This window comes from Babylonia areolata, chromosome 3, assembly GCF_041734735.1.
Source record: "Babylonia areolata isolate BAREFJ2019XMU chromosome 3, ASM4173473v1, whole genome shotgun sequence".
Lineage (NCBI taxonomy): Eukaryota > Metazoa > Mollusca > Gastropoda > Neogastropoda > Buccinidae > Babylonia > Babylonia areolata.
In genome coordinates, this window is record NC_134878.1 from 63,124,141 (window position 1) to 63,146,677 (window position 22,537).

The following is a 22,537-nucleotide window of genomic DNA, read 5'->3' on the forward strand; positions in this document are numbered from 1 at the left end:
ACGAGTGAACGTGGAAGTTACAGCCCACGAACGAAGAAGAAGAATTGCTAACGAATGGAAGAGTGATGATATGGCAGAAAGATTATATATATATGTATGTATGTATATATATATATATATATATATATATATATATATATATATATATATATATATAGCGAGGGAGGGAGGGGAGGGGGGTGGACACTCCGTTCCCAGATCAATTACTGCGTGAATCAGATAAAGCAGGTCACATGGTATACTAATTACTGGAGCAAGCTCAGTTCGTGCGCTGAGAGAGAGAGAGAGAGAGAGGACAGAGAGAGACAGAGAGAGACAGAGAGAGAGAGAGAGAGAGAGAGAGAGAGAGGCAGAGAGACAGACAGACAGACAGACAGAGACAGAGAGACAGAGAGAGAGAGAGAGAGAGACAGAGACAGACAGAGAGAGAAAGAGACAACGACAGAGACAGACAGACAGAGACAGAGAGAGAGAGAGAGACAGAGAGAGGAGAGAGGGAGAGAGAGAGGAGAGAGAGAGACAGAGACAGACAGAGAGAGAAAGAGACAACGACAGAGACAGACAGAGACAGAGAGAAGTGGGCAGAAACAGAAGACCGACTTTATCAGCCACTGGACAAGTCATGAGAAACGCTGAAAACAGAAAGGCGCTCCATGGAATGGAATTGCACGTGCAAAGCAAGGGAGGCCCACAAAAGAAAAGTCTGAAAATCCTCACATCACTGTCCCTCCTTTGCTGGCTTTGACCTTTAGTCATACAGAAATGACGTCACACACCCCCACACCCCCCAAAGAAAAAGTCGAGTGATATAAAGAATCTATCTTCTCCCTAGATGGCGCAGACCAACCAATAGATCTGATGCCTCCAGACATTTTCATCCCAGGCAATCTACTCCTCCCCATACCCCCACACCCACCCCCGTAAACATTTAACGGCCTGAAAGCGTTGTCTCCAATGACAGGACCTGGCCAATCAATTAACCACGGTCCCTGGCTCAGTGAACACGGCTTATCAATCTCAACAACAAAAAAAAAAAAAAAAAGGACGTGCCCCTCTTTCGCCATAACCCCAAACTCTCCCCTGCCTTTTCTCTTTACAGCTGGTCCATGCATTCATCACTCCGCCCTTTGCTTTTTGCAACTCCCATAAACTACCCCTCGTCGTGGAGAGAGAAAGACATTTCTTCTTGTTGCTGTTTTTCGAACATTGTTGGTTTGTTTTTTGTTTGTTTGTTTTTTTGCCTGGGGTTTCTACACATGTGGGCTTTCAGGAGAAAGGCATGATGGCCAAAAGCTGCCATGAATGACGAAACGCCAAATACATTTTGTCTGTCCAGACAACTGTCTCCAATGCCGCTGCTGCAACAGACATCGCATGGAGAACTTTTGGCGCGGAGTTTTGACAAGAACACGGGCAGCTTCTCTTTATTCATTTATTTATTTATTTATCTATTTATTCATTTATTTATCACTCGGCAGACCTTAGCCATGAATATCAGAAATGTATTTTTCAAGCGGTCATCAGAGCAGTTTTGACTGGATGACTTCTTAAGTTTTCAGATCAATGTATCAAATTCAAAATGACATTTTGATGAGAACAACGGGCGTCGATTCATGTCAAATTCACTGAAACAGAAATTCAAAAGTATGAAAGTGTACGCTTTTCTGACACTGCGTGTGACAAAGAACACCAGACGTAACATGACTTGAAAAAGGAAATCTGCACAATTGTGACAGTGTTGGTAATATCAACTGGCTGACCAGTTACTGCAAGGGGGTGATGGGTTTTTGAAGGAGGGATGGAGAGATGGAGAGAGAGAGAGAGAGAGAGAGAGAGAGAGAGAGAGAGAGAGAGAGAGAATCACTCAGCAAGGTACCATACACACTCATGTATGCACACATACACGCGCACACGCACGCGCGCACACACACAGACACACACTCACTCTTCTCACGAACAAAGCCACCAAAGCTCGCTCTCTCTCTTCCCCCACCCTCACCCACCATCACCCACCCTCACCACTCCAACTTCCCATCCCACTCTTCCTGCATCTTCAAGTCTCTCCACCGAATCACAAGCACCCTGGGGAGGTAACTTTGCTAGCATGAACCCCCCCCACACACACACCCATACAACCCCACCCCACTCCCACCGCCACCACCTAATCGTCAGGCAATAAAGCGCCCCAAGGGTGAACGATCAGTAATGAAGTGATGGCGCTCGGCGAAGCTTCGGCGGTGAGGCGGGCTGCACCAATCAATTCATTAGCGCGCGCCCAGCCCGGAGATTGGAGGGAGTTGTGAACGTGGTGCTTTGTCGTCAGGGTCCCCGGCTGGCTGACTGATGTGCTGAGAGACCCACCCGTGTGTACAATTGTTTGTTAACGGGCAGGGATTTATTATCAAATGAAGCCCCTGATCGCTGATTAGGTTGACGGAAGGATTGATACAGCGGACAAGGCATACCCAATGTTGTCGATTTTTGTTTGTTGCAAAACCAAGATCACTTCTGTATCTTGGAGTGATGGCCTAGAGGTAACGCGTCCACCTAGGAAGTGAGAGAATCTGAGCGCACTGGTTCGAATCACTGCTCAGCCGCCGATATTTTCTCCCCCTCCACCAGACCTTGAGTGGTGGTCTGGACGCTAGTCATTCGGATGAGACGATAAACCAAGGTCCCGTGTGCAGCTCAGCACACGTAAAAGAACCCACAGCAACAAAAGGGTTGTTCCTGGCAAAATTCTGTAGAAAAATCCACTTGAATAGAAAAAAACAACAAAAAACTGCACGCAGGAAAAAGAAAAAGAAAAAAAAGGGTAGTGCTGTAGTGTAGCTACGCGCTCTCCCTGGGGAGAGCAGCCCGAATTTGACACACAGAAACCTGTTGTGATAAAAACAAAAGCAAATACAAATACAAAATACAAATGTCTATCTCTCTCCCCTCTTCGTAAATCGTCCATCTCCCCACCAACTTTCCTGCCTATTACATGGCCTCGTCTTTCATGGTTTGCTGGACGATCCATGGTCTTTAAAAAATTTTTTTAGTTGTTTTCATTATTTCCTTCTTGTTCTGAGAAACTCCACAATGATGTTCTTTGTTTTGGAGTAGCCAAGTAGTAGTACATTGGTAGTCCGTTAGACAAAAGTACGAACGAATGAACAACTGAACCCCTCTATCCACCCACATCCACCCCACCCTCCACACACACACACATACACACACACACACACATGCACACACGCAGACACACACACGCAGACACACACAAGCACGCATGCACACTACTGTTGAACAAAGCCACCAAACAAAGCTCTCTCTCTTCCCACCCCACCCCCTCCTGCTGTATCTTCAAGTCTCTCCACAGAATCACAAACACTCAGGGAGGTACCTCTTACCAGTAAGTATGAGAAATATAACCTTCAATGCGTGGGACAACCCCCCTCAAAACAACAACAAAACATCTCCACTATAAAGAACCCCCTTCCTCACACACACACACACACACACACACACACACCAACCCTCCCCACCACCACCACCACCACCACCACCTAATCGTCAGGCAATAAAGCGCCCCAAGGGTGAACGATCAGTAATGAAGTGATGGCGCTCGGCGAAGCTTCGGCGGTGAGGCGGGCTGCACCAATCAATTCATTAGCGCGCGCCCAGCCCGGAGATTGGAGGGAGTTGTGAACGTGGTGCTTTGTCGTCAGGGCCCCCGGCTGGCTGACTGATGTGCTGAGGGACCCCCCGCGCCCCCCCCCCCCCCCACCATCCTCTCCGCCAACACCCCTACACACACCCCTCCCACACATGCGTGTGTAGATTGTTGTTAACGGGCAGGGATTTATTATTAAATGAAGCCCCTGATCGCCGATTAGGTTGACGGAAGGATGACACAGCAGACAAGGCATGATGTCGATTATTATTTTTTTTTTTTAACCGGGGGGTAGGGTGTGGGGGGTGTGGAGTGAAGGAGGAAGGGGTGGGGGGGGGGGACAAAACCAATATTATCTCTTCTGCCTGTCTCTTCTGTCCTTATGTCTCTCTCTTTCTCCCTCTCTCCCACCTGCATAAATCGTACACATCCCCATCCTCTCTCTCGCCTTCCATCACACACGCCTCCGTCTTTCGGGGACTGCAAGATTATCCGTAGCGTACTAATCAGTCCCTGGCCTTTCTTGCTTTTTGAAACATTGTTTTCATTTTTTTCCCGTCTCGTTCTGAGTTTATGGATTGAGGATCTTCATAATGAAGATCTCCTTTCTTTGTTGAGGGAGGAGTTGTCCCCTCCATCAGTCTGACAATTTGTTTCTATGCTTTTTTTCAGTCTCTGAAATGGGAGAGAAAAAGGGGAGGTTCCACAGAAAACTACACTGGTAGACAGACTGTCAAACAAAATAACGAACGAATAAACAATGGAATCCCCCTCCACACACACACACATACAACACACACACACACATATATATATATTCATACACACCGCACACGCACACATTAAATCAAATCAAATTATGGTGCTTAGAGCCTCGCCGACCACTAAGGCCATCTCAAGGCTATCGCAGCAACATTGGCATGTACTTTAAGTACACACACACACACACACACACGCATGCACGCACGCGCACACACGCACGCACACACACACACACACACACGCATACATGCACACACACACGCACACACACACACAAACAACAACAACAAAACACCATTAACACTTTCCCTCCCCTAGCAGTCTCGGGAACAGGAAGCGGAAGCGCCAAGCGTTGCTCGGAAACGGAAAGGAGGAAACACAGGACGATGCGCATGCTCACCTGTGTGGGAGAGGAGGATGGCGGTGAGGAGGAGGAAGGCGGAAGGCACGGGCCGCAGGACAATCATCTTCTGCCTTGGGGTGGGGTGGCGGGGTTCGAGTCTGCAACACACAGGCAGGGCAAAACACTTCAACATCAACTTCATGCACACCACGTGGTGTTAAAAGCGTGTTTTCGTGTGTGTCGTGTTCGTGTGTGTGTGTGTGTGTGTGTGTGTGTGTGTGTGCAGGGAGGAACGGGTGAAAAGCGTGGTTCATGTCGGAAATGACATCTCCCTCTCTGGACCTCAAGATGAACACAACCCTCACCAAACCAGGCCCTAAGTCCTGAACAACTGGTCGTCAACTTCTACTTCGAGAGCAGCAGAAAGACACCCACGACTCACCCTCACGAAAAAACGAAACTCTTCACTGAACCAAGACTAAGTCCTGGAAAACATTACCTATAGGACTTTTTTCCAAATAGGTCGTAAAACTTCCACCTCGAGAGCAGTAGAAATTCACTCACGACTCTTTGACCCTCTCGAAAAACGCAATTTTCACCGTACCAAGACGAAAGCACTTAACGACTCGATCTATTGTATTGTATTGTATTGCATTGCATTGCATTCGATTGTATTTTATTGCATTTCATTGCATTGTATTGCATTGTATTGTATTTCATTGCATTGTATTGTATTACTCTTTATGTCACAACATATGTCTCTGTGTGAAATTCGGGCTGGTCTTCTCCCAAGAGAGCACGTCGCTACATTGAGTGCGCCCCCCCCACCCCTTTTTTTTTTTTACTGCCTGGAATTTTATTTGTGTTCCTACTGAAGTGGATTTTTCTGCAGAATTTCGCCAGTGACAACCCTTTTTGTTGCCGTGGGTTCCTTTACGTGCGCTAAGTGCATGATGCAAACGGGACCTCGGTTTATGTTCTCATCCGAGTGACTAGCGTTCAGACCACCACTCAAGGTCTAGTGGAGGGGGAGAAAATACTGATGATTGAGCTGGGATTCGAACCAGCGCGACTCGAATTCTCTCGATTCCCATGAGGACGCGCTACCTCAGGCCAACACTCCACTAATCTGATCTGTACGACTTTTTCCCAATAGGTCGTAAACTTTCATTTCCAGTGCAGCAGAAATTCACTTACGACTCACTAACCCTCTCGAACAACACAGTCTTCCCTGAACCAATACCCAAAACCTGAACAACTGGACCTTAATGAAGGGTTATTTCCCCCTCGAACAGGTCTACATATAAATCCAGCAGCCTGGAATGACTTCAAACAATGTGAAGAACGAACAGGTCTACATATAAATCCAGCAGCCTGGAATGACTTCAAACAATGTGAAGAACGAACAGGTCTACATATAAATCCAGCAGCCTGGAATGACTTCAAACAATGTGAAGAACGAACAGGTCTACATATAAATCCAGCAGCCTGGAATGACTTCAAACAATGTGACGAAATGACGAGAAACAACGTGGAGCCCAACGGGTATACTGGCAAACAGCGGTGTTTTCTCTTGTGCTCTCCTTTCTGTTATCAACTTTGTACATTCCTTACTCGACACAGTGTCGTTCCAAAGTGTTGCAACCCACTGCTCGGAACAAAAGTCGGTCAGATCACGGTAAAGCGCAAATGAGAGCTCACTTCAATCCCGAGGATTTAAAGGATCAGCTTGCCAGGACTCACGAGAGACTGCATCCCATTCCCTCTGTCAAAACTCAGCCCATCAGTGTGCCAGAGTCTTGGAGTAGCTGACCTTTCTCTTTCCTGCAGTTTAGAAAGTTTTTTGCAGAAACTCGAAAGCCACTCAACTGTAGAAAATGAGTGTTTTTGTGACAAACATGCAATAATTGCGCGGTGCCCTAGTTTTCAAAACCCGATAACTCGGCCAATACATAATGTTGTTCTTTTGTCTTTGATTAAAATTCTCAATGCCTGGGTCTACCAAAAGGTCAGGCATCTGCTCCTAAAAGTTTTATGATTTAAAGTAGATGTTATGTAGCTTATATGAATCACTTCACACGCTTTTGACGACATCTTGAAACTGAAACTGAAATCTTAGAATACAGAATAGGTGGTTTTTTTATCACAACAAGAAAAAATATAAACAACCCAAGAGAATCACAGCCTTTGAACATGTATACATAAAAGATATAAAAGGTGTCATCCTTGAGCAAACCATATATACAATGATCACAGTATATTTAAAAAGGTAACAGAGTAAAACACACATCCTAGAGCAAACCATATATACAATGATCACAGTATATTTAAAAAGGTAACAGAGTAAAACACACATCCTAGAGCAAACCATATATACAATGATCACAGCAGACTTGAAAAGGTAACAGAGTAAAACACACAAAGGTCGTCACAGCCATAACTTTATAATAATCACAGTTAAAGATTACGCATGAAACAGGCTTCTGAACTTACACCTAATTTTGAATCAAGACGTCATACCACGCACATATACACCGCAGCAAACATTTTTTTTATCGAGTGACATAATCAGTTGAATTGAGAACTGACTTGGAAATACAACTACACTTGGGTCTGTCTTCTTCTTCCTCTTCTTCTTCTTCGTTCGTGGGCTGCAACTCCCACGTGCACTCGTACGTCCACGAGTGGGCTTTTACGCACACGACCGTTTTTACCCTGCCATGTATGCAGTCATTCTCCGTTTTTCGGGGGTGTGCATGGGGATGTTCTTGTTTCCATAACCCACCCGCACGCTGACATGGATTACAGGATCATTAACGTGCGTATTTGATCGTCTGCGTGCGTATACACACGAAGGGGGTTCAGGCACAAGCAGGTCTGCACATATGTTGACCTGGGAGATCGTAAAAAATCTCCACCCTTTTACCCACCAGGCACCGTTACCGTGATTCGAACCCGGGACCCTCAGATTGAAAGTCCAACACTTTAACCACTCGGCATTGCGCCGAACCGGTGCAATCATGCCTCAATGAAGACGACAATAGACGTTAGCTTCGCAACTTTTTGGGAAGTGTCATTTTCATTTACAAGTCCAGCTAACACAACACACACACACACACACACACACACACACACACACACACACACACACAAAGAAAAAAGAACACTAAATATCCAGTACTAAACGTTAGGCTGCAGGCGATTTATTTTCTTACAAGATCAAGTAATCTTCTGCAAAAAGGTTAATACAAAAACGAACATCAAGTTCACAATTCTGCGTCACGTTGGGTTTTTTCCCCCCCCATTGTTATGTGTAAGACCAACTATGCATCAGTTCTAACTGTCGTCAAAGAAAAACTCCCAAACTAACTGCATTCTCTCTCTCTCTCTCTCTCTCGTGTGTGTGTGTGTGTGTGTGTGTGTGTGTGTGTGTGTGTGTGTGTGTGTGTGTGTGTGTGTGTGTGTGTGTGTGTGTGTGTGTGTGTGTGTTGTTTTGCTTTTTGTTTGGCTTGTAGTTATCTGCAGAAAACTTCTTAAAAAAAAAACCGAAAAAAAAAACCGAAAAAAAAAGAAGAAAAGAAAAAGAAAGCAGCAACAAATACAAACGTAAGATCAAATAAAACAAACAAACAAAAACAACAACAAAAAAACACACAGAAAAACCAGCTTCCCGTGTTTTTGGTCACTCATTTCCAAGGTCCTGCCTCACTTAGAATCAGAAATGAGGCGAACTTGGCCTCACTGATGAGTGATCCTGCTCTCTCTCTCTCTCTCTGTCTCTCTCTTGTCTTTCCTTTGTCTCTCACTCTATGTGTCTGTCTTTGTATCTCTCTGCATCTCTCTCTCTCTCTTTCCCTGTCTCTTCTGTGTGTGTGTGTGTGTGTGTGTGTGTGTGTGTGTGTGTGTGTGTGTGTGTGTGTGTGTGTGTGTGTGTGTACGTGTGTGTGTGTGTGTGCGTGTGCGTGCGTGTGCGTGTGTGTGTGTATGCGTGTGCGTGTGTGTGTCTTTCTCTTTTTCTTTGTCTCTCCAATCTCTCTCTCTCTCTCTCTGACTTGGCGATGCCTAAAATCTGTATCCTTGCGTAATAAAGTTTTTGAATCTTGAATCTCTCTTTGTATCTCTCTCTCTCTCTCTTTTTGTCTTTCTCTTTTTCTCTCTTCTGTCTATCCTATCTCTCTCTGTCTCTGTCTCTCTGTGTCTCTTTAGATATTGGAAATTATCAATCATTGCTGTATCATTTTCATACCAAACCTCTAGTTGTGTAAAAGGCCAAATCAGTAAAATATTTCAAGACTCAAAATACTGTCTCTCTCTCCTGTCTTTTCACTCAAGGCTGTCTGTCTGTCTGTCTCTCTCTCTGTCTTTTCACTCTGTCTGTCTGTCTGTCTCTCTCCTGTCTTTTCACTCAAGACTGTCTGTCTGTCTCTCTCTCTCCTGTCTTTTCACTCAAGACTGTGTGTCTGTCTCTCCTGTCTTTTCACTCAAGGCTGTCTGTCTCTCTCTCCTGTCTTTTCACTCTGTCTGTCTGTCTGTCTCTCTCCTGTCTTTTCACTCAAGACTGTCTGTCTGTCTCTCTCTCTCCTGTCTTTTCACTCAAGACTGTCTGTCTGTCTCTCTTGTCTTTTCACTCAAGACTGTCTCTGTCTCTCTCTTGTCTTTTCACTCAAGACTGTCTCTGTCTCTCTCTCTCTCTCTCCTGTCTTTCTCAATCACTTGTTTTACGTTCTATTGCATCAGCACCGCTGGTCTGAATCACTCTGAATGGAAAACAACAACAACACCCTGAGTGAGAGAGAGAGAGAGACAGAGACAGACAGACAGAGAGAGAGAGAAGTTCCATTAGGAATCATGACAACTCCCACACTTAACAACTTTATCATCCTTTCACACTGTATGGAAGTGATGCAAGACAAATCAAATCATGCAACACCCTCTCTTCCCCACCCCCGACCCCACCCCCCCTCATCCACACACCCAAACACTGACACCAACAAGCACACACACACACACACACACACACACACACACACACAAAGGGTCCCAGAAAAAAAACAAAAACTCACACGAAAAGGAGGTCACCATTACAAAAAAAAACACGAAACACGGACGCGAACATGCAGAGGAATAACTACAGTCATTAGAGCAACGACTAACTACACTCACATTAGAGCAACGACTAACTACACTCCCAATGCCCACCTTCCTTTCTCCAACCAATCAACTCAACCCGCCACTGACGGTACTGAAGGTACAAAAACAAACACCTTTTTTTTTTTTCCCACAATTCACTTGAAAATACAACAACAAAAAGAAAAAAACAACAACAACAAAGTCTTCCAACTTAACACACACACACACACACACACACACACACACACACACACACACACAAAAAAAAAAACAAGATCGACGTCACTATGAAATCTTGTAGAAGAAAAACAGAAAAAACACTTGAGGCTGCTTTCTCAGCGAAGGTGATTTTTTCTCTTTTTTTTTTTTTTGGATCATCGCTGAGGGGAGAGAGAGAGAGAGAGAGAGAGAGAGAGAGAGAGAGAGAGAGAGAGAGAGAGAGAGAGAGAGAGAGGGAGGGAGGAAGGAAAACGATTTATTCTGGAGACTATCGGCCGTTTCTGAAGGGACGTGAACAAAATGTGAATAACTATAAATATACACATACAAGGACAACAAATGTGAATAACTATAAATATACACATACAAGGACAACAAATGTGAATAACTATAAATATACACATATAAGGACAACAATGTGATAACTATAAATATACACATACAAGGACAACAAATGTGAATAACTATAAATATACACATACAAGGACAACAGATGTGAATAACTATAAATATACACATACAAGGACAACAATGTGATAACTATAAATATACACATACAAGGACAACAATGTGAATAACTATAAATATACACATACAAGGACAACAATGTGAATAACTATAAACATACACATATAAGGACAACAATGTGAATAACTATAAACATACACATAAAGGGACAAAAAATGTGAATAACTATAAATATACACATACATGGACAAAAATGTGAATAACTATAAATATACACATACAAGGACAACAATGTGATAACTATAAATATACACATACAAGGACAACAAATGTGAATAACTATAAATATACACATACAAGGACAACAGATGTACAGATGCATATCTCAGAACAGTGCATTGTTCTCCATCTGGCAGCAACTGCAGACTACTTTTTAAGGCTACACATGGATGCAGTAATAGATTCCATGCTGTCTCTTTCGATGCCAGATGAAAAGTAAAAGACTCAAACCCAAATACACATGCATAATCTGCATGTCAATAACATATTCTCGGTATATCTAAGACCATTAAACAATCAAAGAAACGAACAAACAAGATATGCAATTCATCCTTTTCGTACGACTTGCTGAGTGGACGTAACAGCTCACTGCACAACTTTGAGAGTTGATCTAAATGACGCTCCAAACGGCAAAGCAAAACTTCCTCAAACGCTTCTTGGTCAGTATGTTTTTTGTTTGTTTTTTGTTGTTGTTGTTGTTGTTCTTCTTCTTCGTTCGTGGGCTACAACTTCCACGTTCACTCGTATGTACACGAGTGGGCTTTTACGTGTATGGCCGTTTTTACCCCGCCATGTAGGCAGCCATACTCCATTTTTGGGGTGTGTGCATGCTGGGTATGTTCTTGTTTCCATAACCCAACGAACACTGACATCGATTACAGGATCTTTTAACGTGCATATTTGAACTTCTGCTTGCATATACACACGAAGGGGGTTCAGGCACAAGCAGGTCTGCACATACGTTGACCTATACCTGGGAGATCGGAAAAATCTCCACACTTTATCCACCAGGCGCCGTTACCGAGATTCGAACCCGGGACCCTCAGACTGAAAGTCAAACGCTTTAACCACTCGGCTACTGCGCCCGTCAGTTTTCGCCATGAGACTGTCAGAGAGGAATCGTGGTCTTTTAGGTCAGCCTGCTCTTACACGATGACGAAGACATTGGTTAGAGACATTGCATTGCACTGCATTGCATTGCATTGTACTGTATTGTATTGTATTGTATTGTATTGTATTGTGTCATATCGAACTCTATTTCATACAAAAAGTATTGCATTGCATTTCATACAAAAAGTACCTGCATTGCATTTCATACAAAAAGTATTGCATTGTATTTCATACAAAAAGTATTGCATTGTATTACATTAAACAACGTGGCATGGCACAACACGAACGGCCAACGTCAACACTTTAGCGGATCAATGTATTTTGATTATGTCTACCTTTCTGACGTATGTAACAGGTTTGCTTTTGTTTGTTTCCTTTTTCGCGCGTGTTTCAAGCTATTTCTGTTTTTGTTTTGCTTGAGACTAGCCGTTTCGAGGAGAGACACGATGTCATTCGTTCGCTTATCTGAGAGCTGGGAGAGGAATGCTGTGCAAATCATTTCTTCCCAGCTGACTCACTCCCAGGGAAATAACTGCTGAAAAACGTAAGTCTTGTCTCCGACCCCCCCCCCCCCCGCCCCCCTCCCATTGCCATCCCTCCCACCCCCCTTCCATAACCTCCTTCCACCCACAGACAAACCGATTAATGATCACTAGGTCACAAGAGCAGTTTCGAACCCGTAAAAACGTCTTTGGGTGAGTGTCAAATCGCTTCTCCTCTCCCATCGCCTGGTCGTTGTGACGTTTAGTTACCCGTTCATTGCCACGCAGATTGTTTCTGAATGGTGACCCAGTCGTGTCCAACATCATCAGCCTTTATTTCCCGGCAGCGAGATCGTCTTTTGTCTCCGGTTTGGGCTGTAAAGACAGGGTGATGATGTTGACGACGACAACGGCTATGACGACGACAGATGATGATGATGATGATGGTGGTGATGGTGATGATGATAATGATGATGATGATGGCTTCATGTCTGCTACGAAACTGTTTCGAGTCTTTCTTTTGTTATTCCTTTTATTGAATAACGGTAAAAAAGTAAGGTCAATACGGTATAGTATAGAGGTTTTTTGTGTTTGTTTTTATCTATTTCTTGTTATCGTATTGTTTATTTGTGTCCTCCGCCATCACAATGTCTTCGACCATGGGGGCACCATTGATGACCTCCTGTCAACCACTCATCTCCATCTCTCCCCGCTTAGTTTTTTTAGCTTTCTTCTTCGTGTTTTTCCTAAGAAGGCACCGTGGTAGAATCGGTCACGCGAGGCGTCACTGCGTTCGGACAAATCCATATACGCTAACACCACATCTGCTAGCTAGGCCGATGCCTGACCAGCAGCATAACCCAACGCGCTTGTCATTCCTTGAGTGCATGCTTATATGTTTTGTGTACATATCAGAGAGGGTTTATTTTTTTTGTACATTATTTCGTCAGACGACAACACTTTGTCGTCATGGGTTGTTTTTTGTTTTTTTCCAGTGCAACTTGACTCCCCATTTTCCTCAACTCATTGATCAGAAAAAAACAACATCATCAGTCACACCACTGTTTAAGTACACAAACCATGGCACAGACGGGCGCAATAACCGAGTGGTTAAAGCGTCGGACTTTCAATCCGAGGGTCCCGGGTTCGAATCTCGGTAACACCACCTAGTAGGTAAAGGGTGGAGATTTTTTCCCCGATCTCCCAGGTCAACATTATGTGCAGACCTAGCTGGTGCCTGAACCCCCTTCCTGTGTATATATGCAAGCAGAAGATCAAAGGTCCCGAAGTCCATGTCAGCGTTCGGTGGGTTGTGAAAACAAGAACATACTCAACATACACCCCCCACCCCCTCCCCCCCCGAAAACGGAGTATGGCTGCCTACATGGCGGGGCAAAAACGGTCATACACGTAAACACCCACTCGTGTACATACGAGTGAACGTGGGATTTCGTGGGCGACGACGACGACGACGACGACGACGCCGACGACGACGCCGAAGAAGTAGAAGAAGAAGAAGAAGAAGAAGAAGTAGAAGAAGAAGAAGAAGAAGAAGAAGAAGAAGAAGAAGAAGAAACCATAGTACCTGCACTCTGCTACACACGTGCTACGCTGATCACAAAAATTCACTAGAGGTTCAACAGTCAAGGGATTAAAAAGAAAGAAAGAAAATAAATATATAAAATGAACGTATAATGAACAGACAAAAAAACAACAAACAACAAAAACAAAAACAACATAAGGGACAGACCTGGGCAGCAGTGATTACAGAAACCCTTATAATGAAACACGACCACGTCACAGTTTATCTTCAGACATAAGACATAACCCCCTTCTTTCTTTTTCCTTCCTCCTCTCTCTTCTCTCTTCCTTTCAATTTGGAATCGCGAACGGACCTGATTAAAGACTTTTTTTCTTTTCTTTTCTTTTTTCTTTTCTTTCTTTCTTCCGTGTCTGCGGGCTTCTCTCTCTCTCACCATCTTTCTCTCTCTCTCTCTCCCTCTTTCTCTCTCTCTCTCCATCTTTCTCTCTCTCTCTCTCTATCTTTCTCTCTGTCTCCCTCTTTCTCTGTGGGCCTGTGTGTGTGTGTGTGTGTGTGTGTGTGTGTGTGTGTGTGTGTGTGTGTGTGTGTGTGTGTGTGTGTGTGTGTGTGTGTGTGTGTGTGCATTTTTCTGTCTCCCTCTCTTTCTATGCGGGCTTCTCTCTCTCTCTCCATCTCTCTCTCTCTCCCTCTTTCTATGCGGGCTTCTCTCTCCCTCTCTCTCTCCATCTCCCTCTCTCTGTGGGCTTCTCTCTCTCTCTCTCCCTCTCTTTCTATGCGGGCTTCTCTCCCTCTCTCTCTCTCCATCTTACTCTGTGTCTCCCTCTCTTTCTCTGCGGGCTTCTCTCTCTCTCTCTCTCTCTCTCTCTCTCTCCCTCCCTCTCTTTCTCTGCGGGCTTCTCTCTCTCTCTCCATCTCTCTCTCTCTCTCTCTCTCCCCATCTCTGTCTCCCTCTCTTTCTCTGCGGGCTTCTCTCTCTCTCTCCATCTCTCTCCATCTCTGTCTCCCTCTCTTTCTCTGCGGGCTTCTCTCTCTCTCTCTCTCCATCTCTCTCTCTCTCCCTCTCTTTCTCTGCGGGCTTCTCTCTCTCTCCATCTCTCTCTCTCTCCATCTCTCTCTCTCTCTTTCCATCTTTCTCTGTCTCCCTCTCTTTCTCTGCGGGCTTCTCTCTCTCTTTCCATCTTTCTCTGTTTCTCTCTCTTTCTCTGCGGGCTTCTCTCTCTCTTTCCATCTTTCTCTGTTTCTCTCTCTTTCTCTGTGGGCTTCTCTCTCTCTCTCTCTCTCTCCCTCTCTTTCTCTGTGGGCTTCTCTCTCTCTCTCCATCTCTCTCCCTCTCTTTCTCTGCGGGCTTCTCTCTCTCTCTCCATCTCTCTCCCTCTCTTTCTCTGCGGGCTTTTTTTTCATCATAATTATTATTTATTTATATATGTATGTACGCTTATATATATATATTTTTTTTCTCAAGGCCTGACTAAAAGCGCGTTGGGTTACGCTGCTGGTCAGGCATCTGCTTGGCAAATGTGGTGTAGCGTATATGGATTTGTCCGAACGCAGTGACGCCTCCTTGAGCTACTGATACTGATACTGATTCTCTCTCTCTCTCCATCTTACTCTCTGTCTCCCTCTCTTTCTCTGCGGGCTTCTCTCTGTCTCTGCCTCTGTCTCTCTGTCTTTGTCAGTCTGTCTCTCTCTCTCTGTGTGGGTCTTCTCGACGTGTTAAGATCATTATTGGAAAATTAACATTTCTTCATTCATTCATTTGAAGATTCATTCATTCATTCTCTCTTTTGGTCTTTACGATGTGTTAAAACCAATACTGGAAAATTAACATTCATTCATTCATTCAAAATACTGATTCATTAATTATCTCTCCAATATATATATATAATATATAATAGACACACACACACATATTTAACGGGCACAAACACATACACTACATATATATATATATATATATATATATATATATATATATATATATATATATAAAATTTCTCTCTCTCTCTCTCTCTCTCTCTCTCTCTCTCTCTGTTGTCTTTTTTTTATGCCAAACGTCGTAACCCAGATTCTGCCCGGTGTGTACAACGTGTTCAATTATCCGGTGACATCAGCACCAGACGCATGTCGGAGAGAGAAAAGAACAGACAAGAAATGAATGGAGTGAAGCATTCTCCTTAAATCTGGTCTGTGAGGATGCAACAACCTCTGGAGAGGAGCATCACACACACACACACACACACGTTTCAGCTTCTCCAGGAGGCGTCACTGGTGTTCGGACAAATCCATATACGCGACAGCACATCAGCTAGACAGATGCCTGACCAGCAGCAGTATAACCCAACACGTTTAGTCAGGCCTTGAGTGCATGCATACATATCTGTCTGAGTGGATTCCTTCCACAGAATTTGGCCAGAGGACAATACTCTCGTTGCCATGGGTTCTTTTTCCAGTGTACCAAGTGCGTGCCGCACACGAACGCACACACACACACACACGAGCGCACGCACACACACGAACGCGCACATGACTAATCAATCTCGTGATGATCCAGCCGATTTATGTGTGTGCGATTCATTATACTAACGTCTAGAGTTGGTATATCTATCTACCTACCTACCTACCTCCTCTCACTCTCTCTCTCTCTCGATACACACACACCAACAACCATCCACCTGAAGATCTAGTCATCAGCCCCATCCACATGTAATATGCGGCTTATGTTCAAACGTGTGTGTGTGTGTGTGTGTGTGCGTGCATGTGTGAATATGCACAAGTTTTTTTTATATTGATATGCACTTGTATGTATCCTAATTTCTACTGTATTTGTGTTTGTGTATTATTTTCGATTTATGTTCGCACCTTTTTATGTACTACCCGCCCCTCCCCCCTCCCATTATTCCTTGTGACCCCGGTACAATTGGTAATAAAGACATATTCTATTCTATTCTCTGTCTATATTTATAGACACAAACGGTTTAACCACAGAATTTAAGTGTACGAAAGGTTGCATCTCTGAAAGTGTGTGTGCGTGAGTACATGTGTGCGCGCACGCGTGGTATATGTGTGTGCGTGCGTGCGCACGCACGCGCATGCGCGTGTCTGAATGTTGGGCATGCGCGAGTGGAGCGCAATGGGTTTACTATGTGATGTCCAAGGGTACTGATGGCAGAGGAGAAAGTAAAACGGGACATACAAGAAGAAGATGAAGAACAAGAAAGGCAAGGCCTTCAAGACTCACTTGTGATACACTTTAAAAAAAAAATCCAAGCTTTTTATGCATTGAGTGTAATGCATTTACTGTCATATTTATATTTTTTGTATTCTCTAAACTTGGCACTTTGATCTGATATTCGACCCAACAAAAGATCTCTCATTATTATCATTTTTTGTTCAAACAGGAACTTCTTTTGCTAAGCGTGGAAGTTTTATTTATTGCAAACGTTTTGGTGTAGGCAGTAAAACAAGGGAAATTACTCTGCTGGGGAACTTAGTTTGCTTTAAACTGATCTTTCTCATCTTAAACATTACATTTTGAAATTATATTCAATACATAAAAAGCTTGCATTTTTAAAAAAAAAGTGCATCACAAGTGAGTCTTGAAGGCCTTGCCTCTCTTGTTTCAAAATGTAAGGTTTAAGATGAGAAAGATCAGTTGAAAGCAAATTAACTCCACTAGCATTACAGAGTAATTTCCCTTTTTTCTATCTGCACCAAAACGTTTGCAAAATAAATAAAACTTCCATGCTTAGCAAAAGAAGTTCCTGTTTGAGCCAAAAATGATAATAATGACTGCTCTAGCTGTTGGGTCAGAATATCAGATCAAAGTGCCAAGTTTAGAGAATACAAAAAATATAAATATAACAGTAAATGCAGTTTGCATATAATTAGGCTTCATTCTTTATTTTTTTGTGCCCATCCCAGAAGCGCAATATTGTTTTAAACAAGATGACTGGAAAGAACTGAAATTTTCCTATTTTTATGCCAAATTTAGTGTCAACTGACAAAGTAGTTGCAGAGAAAATGTCAATGTTAAAGTTTACCACGGACACACAGACACACGGACACACACACACACACACACACAGACACACACACAGACAACCGAACACGGGTTAAAACATAGACTCACTTTGTTTACACAAGTGAGTCAAAAACTCGGGACAAAAACATGGCTGCTTAAAAAACAACAACAAACAAACCGACAACAACAAAAAAAACAACAAAAACCGAATGGTAAAATGTCGTGCGCAAAAACATTTCCCAAGAGACAGGTGACGCTTTCCTAAACTGAAGCAAGGCTACATCAGTATCTCCGTTGTCCAGACCCAACACCTACCTATCCCCCCATCCCCCCTCCCCACCCCCCGCAGCTGCGACCAACATCCACCTGTGTAAGATAATAATAACACACACACACACACACACAAACCCCACCAATAACCAACTCAACCGCTACGAACACTGCCGCGGCCGGATATTATACGGACAACTGGTCATTCCCTTCCAGAGTTCGTACGTACGTCCGTCCATTTCCTCACGTCGCAAAGCGTTTTGACGTAAGCTCTTACGTCACAAAGCGTTTTACGTCATCTCTCCCGACTGTTTTTCCTTGTCATCTCCAAAGCTGTGTACAGGGGTGGGGGGTGGGGAGGGAGTGATGGGGAAAGGGAGGCGATAAAATCGGGTGGGGACAGGGTGTACTCGGCTATACTGAGTCATTTATTGGACCCTTGGAGGGGGCGGGGTGGAGGAGGGGGCAGGGATGTGGAGTGGTGGGTATCCTCCCTTCAGTATTTAGGCACTCAGGCTGTGTGTGCGTGTGTGTGTGTGTGTGTTTGCGTGCGAGCGTGTGCGTGTGTGTGTGTGTGTGTGTGTGTGTTTGTGTGTGAGAGAGAGAGAGAGTGAGACACACACACACACACACACACACACACACACAAACTGAAGAGCGGAAGAATGTGGATGGCGGTAGTAAATGTTATATGCATGAATGATATGCCTGCATTGCGTGCGTGCATGCATGCGTGCGCGTGTGTGTGTGTGTGTTAGTGTGTGCGTGCGGGGAAAAGAGGGAGGGGAGAGAGAGGGGAGAGGAGAAACAGAACTGGGAGGTGGGGAGGGAGGGAGGGAGGAGGGAGAGAGAGTTGTGTTCCCTCATCGATATCGTTTAACAGGAAGCCAAGTCTCGCAACACGGCCAGTGTCACGTGTGTGATTGAGGAGCAGGTGGGATGGGGCTGGGTGGTGGTGGTCAGTGTTATGCGCCAATGATACGCGTGCGTGCGTGCGTGCTTGTGTGGTCATGTGTGTGTGTGCGCGTGTGTGTGTGTGTGCGCGCGCGTGCGTGCGAGTTTGTTTTGGGATGTGGATGTTTGTGTGTGTGTGTGTGTGTGTGTGTGTGTGTGTGTGTGTGTGTGTGTGTATGCCTGTGTGTCTGCGCGCGCGCGTGCATGTGTGTGTGCGTGCGCGTGTGTATACATTATATATATATATATATATATATATATATATATATATATATGTGTGTGTGTGTGTGTGTGTGTGTGTGTGTGTGTGTGTGTGTGTGCGTGCGTGGGCGTTTGTGTGTGTGCGCGCGTGCTTGCGTGTAGGGTTTGCTTTTGAGCTGAGAAATAAAGGAACAGTTGCTTTGGGAACGTAAGGGCCGTTGGAGAGGGGGTAGGAGAGGTGATAGTGGAGGGGGCGTGGGGGGGGGTGGGTGGGGGGGAGGGGGCGACCCTGATGGCGGGAGAGAGAGGGGCACAGGGTGTGGGAGGGAGGGAGGGAGGGAGGAGGGAGAGAGGGTGAGGAGCGGTGACCATCCCTTAGAAGAGTGACAGAGAGAGAGAGAGAGAGAGAGAGAGAGGACAGCCTACATGATGACACTGTACCAGTATGAATACGAACACACACACTTTTATTTTCATTTTACTGTCTATACTTCGGTGCAGAGATTAGCTTTTTTGAAAAAAAAAAAACGAAAAAAAAGGCAGGCACCCAAAAGTTCCAATCTAGTTACTCAAAGAGGTGTCATAGTTATTGCAACCTTACGTCCCCCCTGAAAGCAAAGCCAAACGGATTGTTTTCCCTCTCCTCTCTCTCTCTCTACGCCTTGAGTGAAAGATGATCATCTTGGTCCTAGTCAATACGAGTACCCGTAAACAGCATGTACTTCACTCAGGTAAAAGAACCCGCTGCTAAAAAAGGAGCACCTCTGACAAATTTCTCCATCGGTGTTAGTACAACACAGGAGCACCCCTGACAAATTTCTCCATCGGTGTTAGTACAACACAGGAGCACCCCTGACAAATTTCTCCATCGGTGTTAGTACAACACAGGAGCACCCCTGACAAATTTCTCCATCGGTGTTAGTACAACCAAGGAGCACCCCTGACAAATTTCTCCATCGGTGTTAGTACAACACAGGAGCACCCCTGACAAATTTCTCCATCGGTGTTAGTACAACACAGGAGCACCCCTGACAAATTTCTCCATCGGTGTTAGTCCAACGAAGGAGCACCCCTGACAAATTTCTCCATCGGTGTTAGTCCAACACAGGAGCACCCCTGACAAATTTCTCCATCGGTGTTAGTACAACGAAGGAGCACCCCTGACAAATTTCTCCATCGGTGTTAGTACAAAACAGGAGCACCCCTGACAAATTTCTCCATCGGTGTTAGTACAATACAGGAGCACCCCTGACAAATTTCTCCATCAGTGTTAGTACAAAACAGGAGCACCCCTGACAAATTTCTCCATCGGTGTTAGTACAATACAGGAGTACCCCTGACAAATTTCTGCATCGGTGTTAGTACAACACAGGAGCACCCCTGACAAATTTCTCCATCGGTGTTAGTACAACACAGGAGCACCCCTGACAAATTTCTCCATCGGTGTTAGTACAACACAGGAGCACCCCTAACAAATTTCTCCATCGGTGTTAGTACAACACAGGAGTACCCCTGACAAATTTCTCCATCGGTGTTAGTACAACACAGGAGCACCCCTGACAAATTTCTCCATCGGTGTTAGTACAACCAAGGAGCACCCCTGACAAATTTCTCCATCGGTGTTAGTACAACACAGGAGCACCCCTGACAAATTTCTCCATCGGTGTTAGTACAACATAGGAGTACCCCTGACAAATTTCTCCATCGGTGTTAGTACAACGGAGTACCCCTTGACAAATTTCTCCATCGGTGTTAGTACAACGGAGCACCCCTGACAAATTTCTCCATCGGTGTTAGTACAATACAGGAGTACCCCTGACAAATTTCTGCATCGGTGTTAGTACAACACAGGAGCACCCCTAACAGATTTCTCCATCGGTGTTAGTACAACACAGGAGCACCCCTGAAAAAATTCTCCATCGGTGTTATTACAACCAAGGAGCACCCCTGACAAATGTCTCCATCGGTGTTAGTACAACCAAGGAGCACCCCTGACAAATGTCTCCATCGGTGTTAGTACAACCAAGGAGCACCCCTGACAAATTTCTCCATCGGTGTTAGTACAACACAGGAGCACCCCTGACAAATTTCTCCATCGGTGTTAGTACAACCAAGGAGCACCCCTGACAAATTTCTCCATCGGTGTTAGTACAACACAGGAGCACCCCTGACAAATTTCTCCATCGGTGTTAGTACAACGAAGGAGCACCCCTGACAAATTTCTCCATCGGTGTTAGTCCAACACAGGAGCACCCCTGACAAATTTCTCCATCGGTGTTAGTACAACCAAGGAGTACCCCTGACAAATTTCTCCATCGGTGTTAGTACAATACAGGAGTACCCCTGACAAATTTCTCCATCGGTGTTAGTACAACCAAGGAGTACCCCTGACAAATTTCTCCATCGGTGTTAGTACAACAAAAACACTAAGTTACAGACAGAAAAAAACAAAACAAAACAAAAATACAAAAAACAAACGAAAGAGTGTCGAATCGCTGCACTGTTACAAATTGCTCTCCACGGGTAAGGGGGAGGGGGAGGGATCAGTCCGAATTTCAAAAGGAGAAAGCTGTTATGACCAGAAGTAATACAATACAATGCAATGCAATGCAATGCAATACAATACAATACAACTCAAACACAACGGACTACAAGACAACACTATCACCCGCACCGCACTCAAAGAGATACAGACACGTTTTATCGTGTCATCAACCGTAACTGTTCCGAACCCAACACCCATTTCCCTACACGTTCAATGATTCCCTGAACTCGATCGTGTATCAAAGACACCAGGCCTATGTAATTCAATAATTTAAAAAAAAAAAAAAATTGAAAAAAGGCCTTTTTCATCCAGGCTGATTTGATCCAGCGATGTGACAAAACTTTTAAGTTTGCAGTTCCAAGATTTTCAACAGCAACAGAAAACAAAACAAACACCAAGAACACCTCGGAGTCGATGGACAATGGACACTTCCATCAGTTTATCAACTTCTACACGGCTTCTTCTCAATTTCAGTCTGTTGTGATCTCTTATCAAACCCAGCGAAAGATGCACTCCAAACACTGCTTTTTTTATAAGCAAAACAATGACTGGCGCAACAGCCGAGTGGTTAAAGGCGTTGGACTTTCAATCTGAGGGTCCCGCGTTCGAATCTCGGTAACGGCGCCTGGTGGGTAAAGGTGTGGAGATTTTTTTTTTTTCCCCGATCTTCCAGGTCAACATAATGTGCAGACCTGCTTGTGCCTGAACCCCCTTCGTGTGTATACGCAAGCAGAAGATCAAATACGCACGTTAAAGATCCTGTAATCAATG

General features: G+C 44.5%; 1 protein-coding gene across 2 annotated transcripts in view; it reads right to left on the bottom strand.

Moving 5' to 3' along the window:
• The window catches only part of LOC143280672 (uncharacterized), a 118,462-nt gene that overhangs the window by 59,983 nt on the left and 35,942 nt on the right, over positions 1 to 22,537 (bottom strand). For both annotated transcript variants that reach the window (XM_076585408.1, XM_076585407.1), the window contains exon 2: positions 4,821 to 4,921. In XM_076585408.1, the coding sequence (XP_076441523.1) occupies positions 4,821 to 4,887 (67 nt within the window). In that variant the 5' untranslated portion in view covers positions 4,888 to 4,921. The remainder of the gene's footprint in view (positions 1 to 4,820; positions 4,922 to 22,537) is intronic.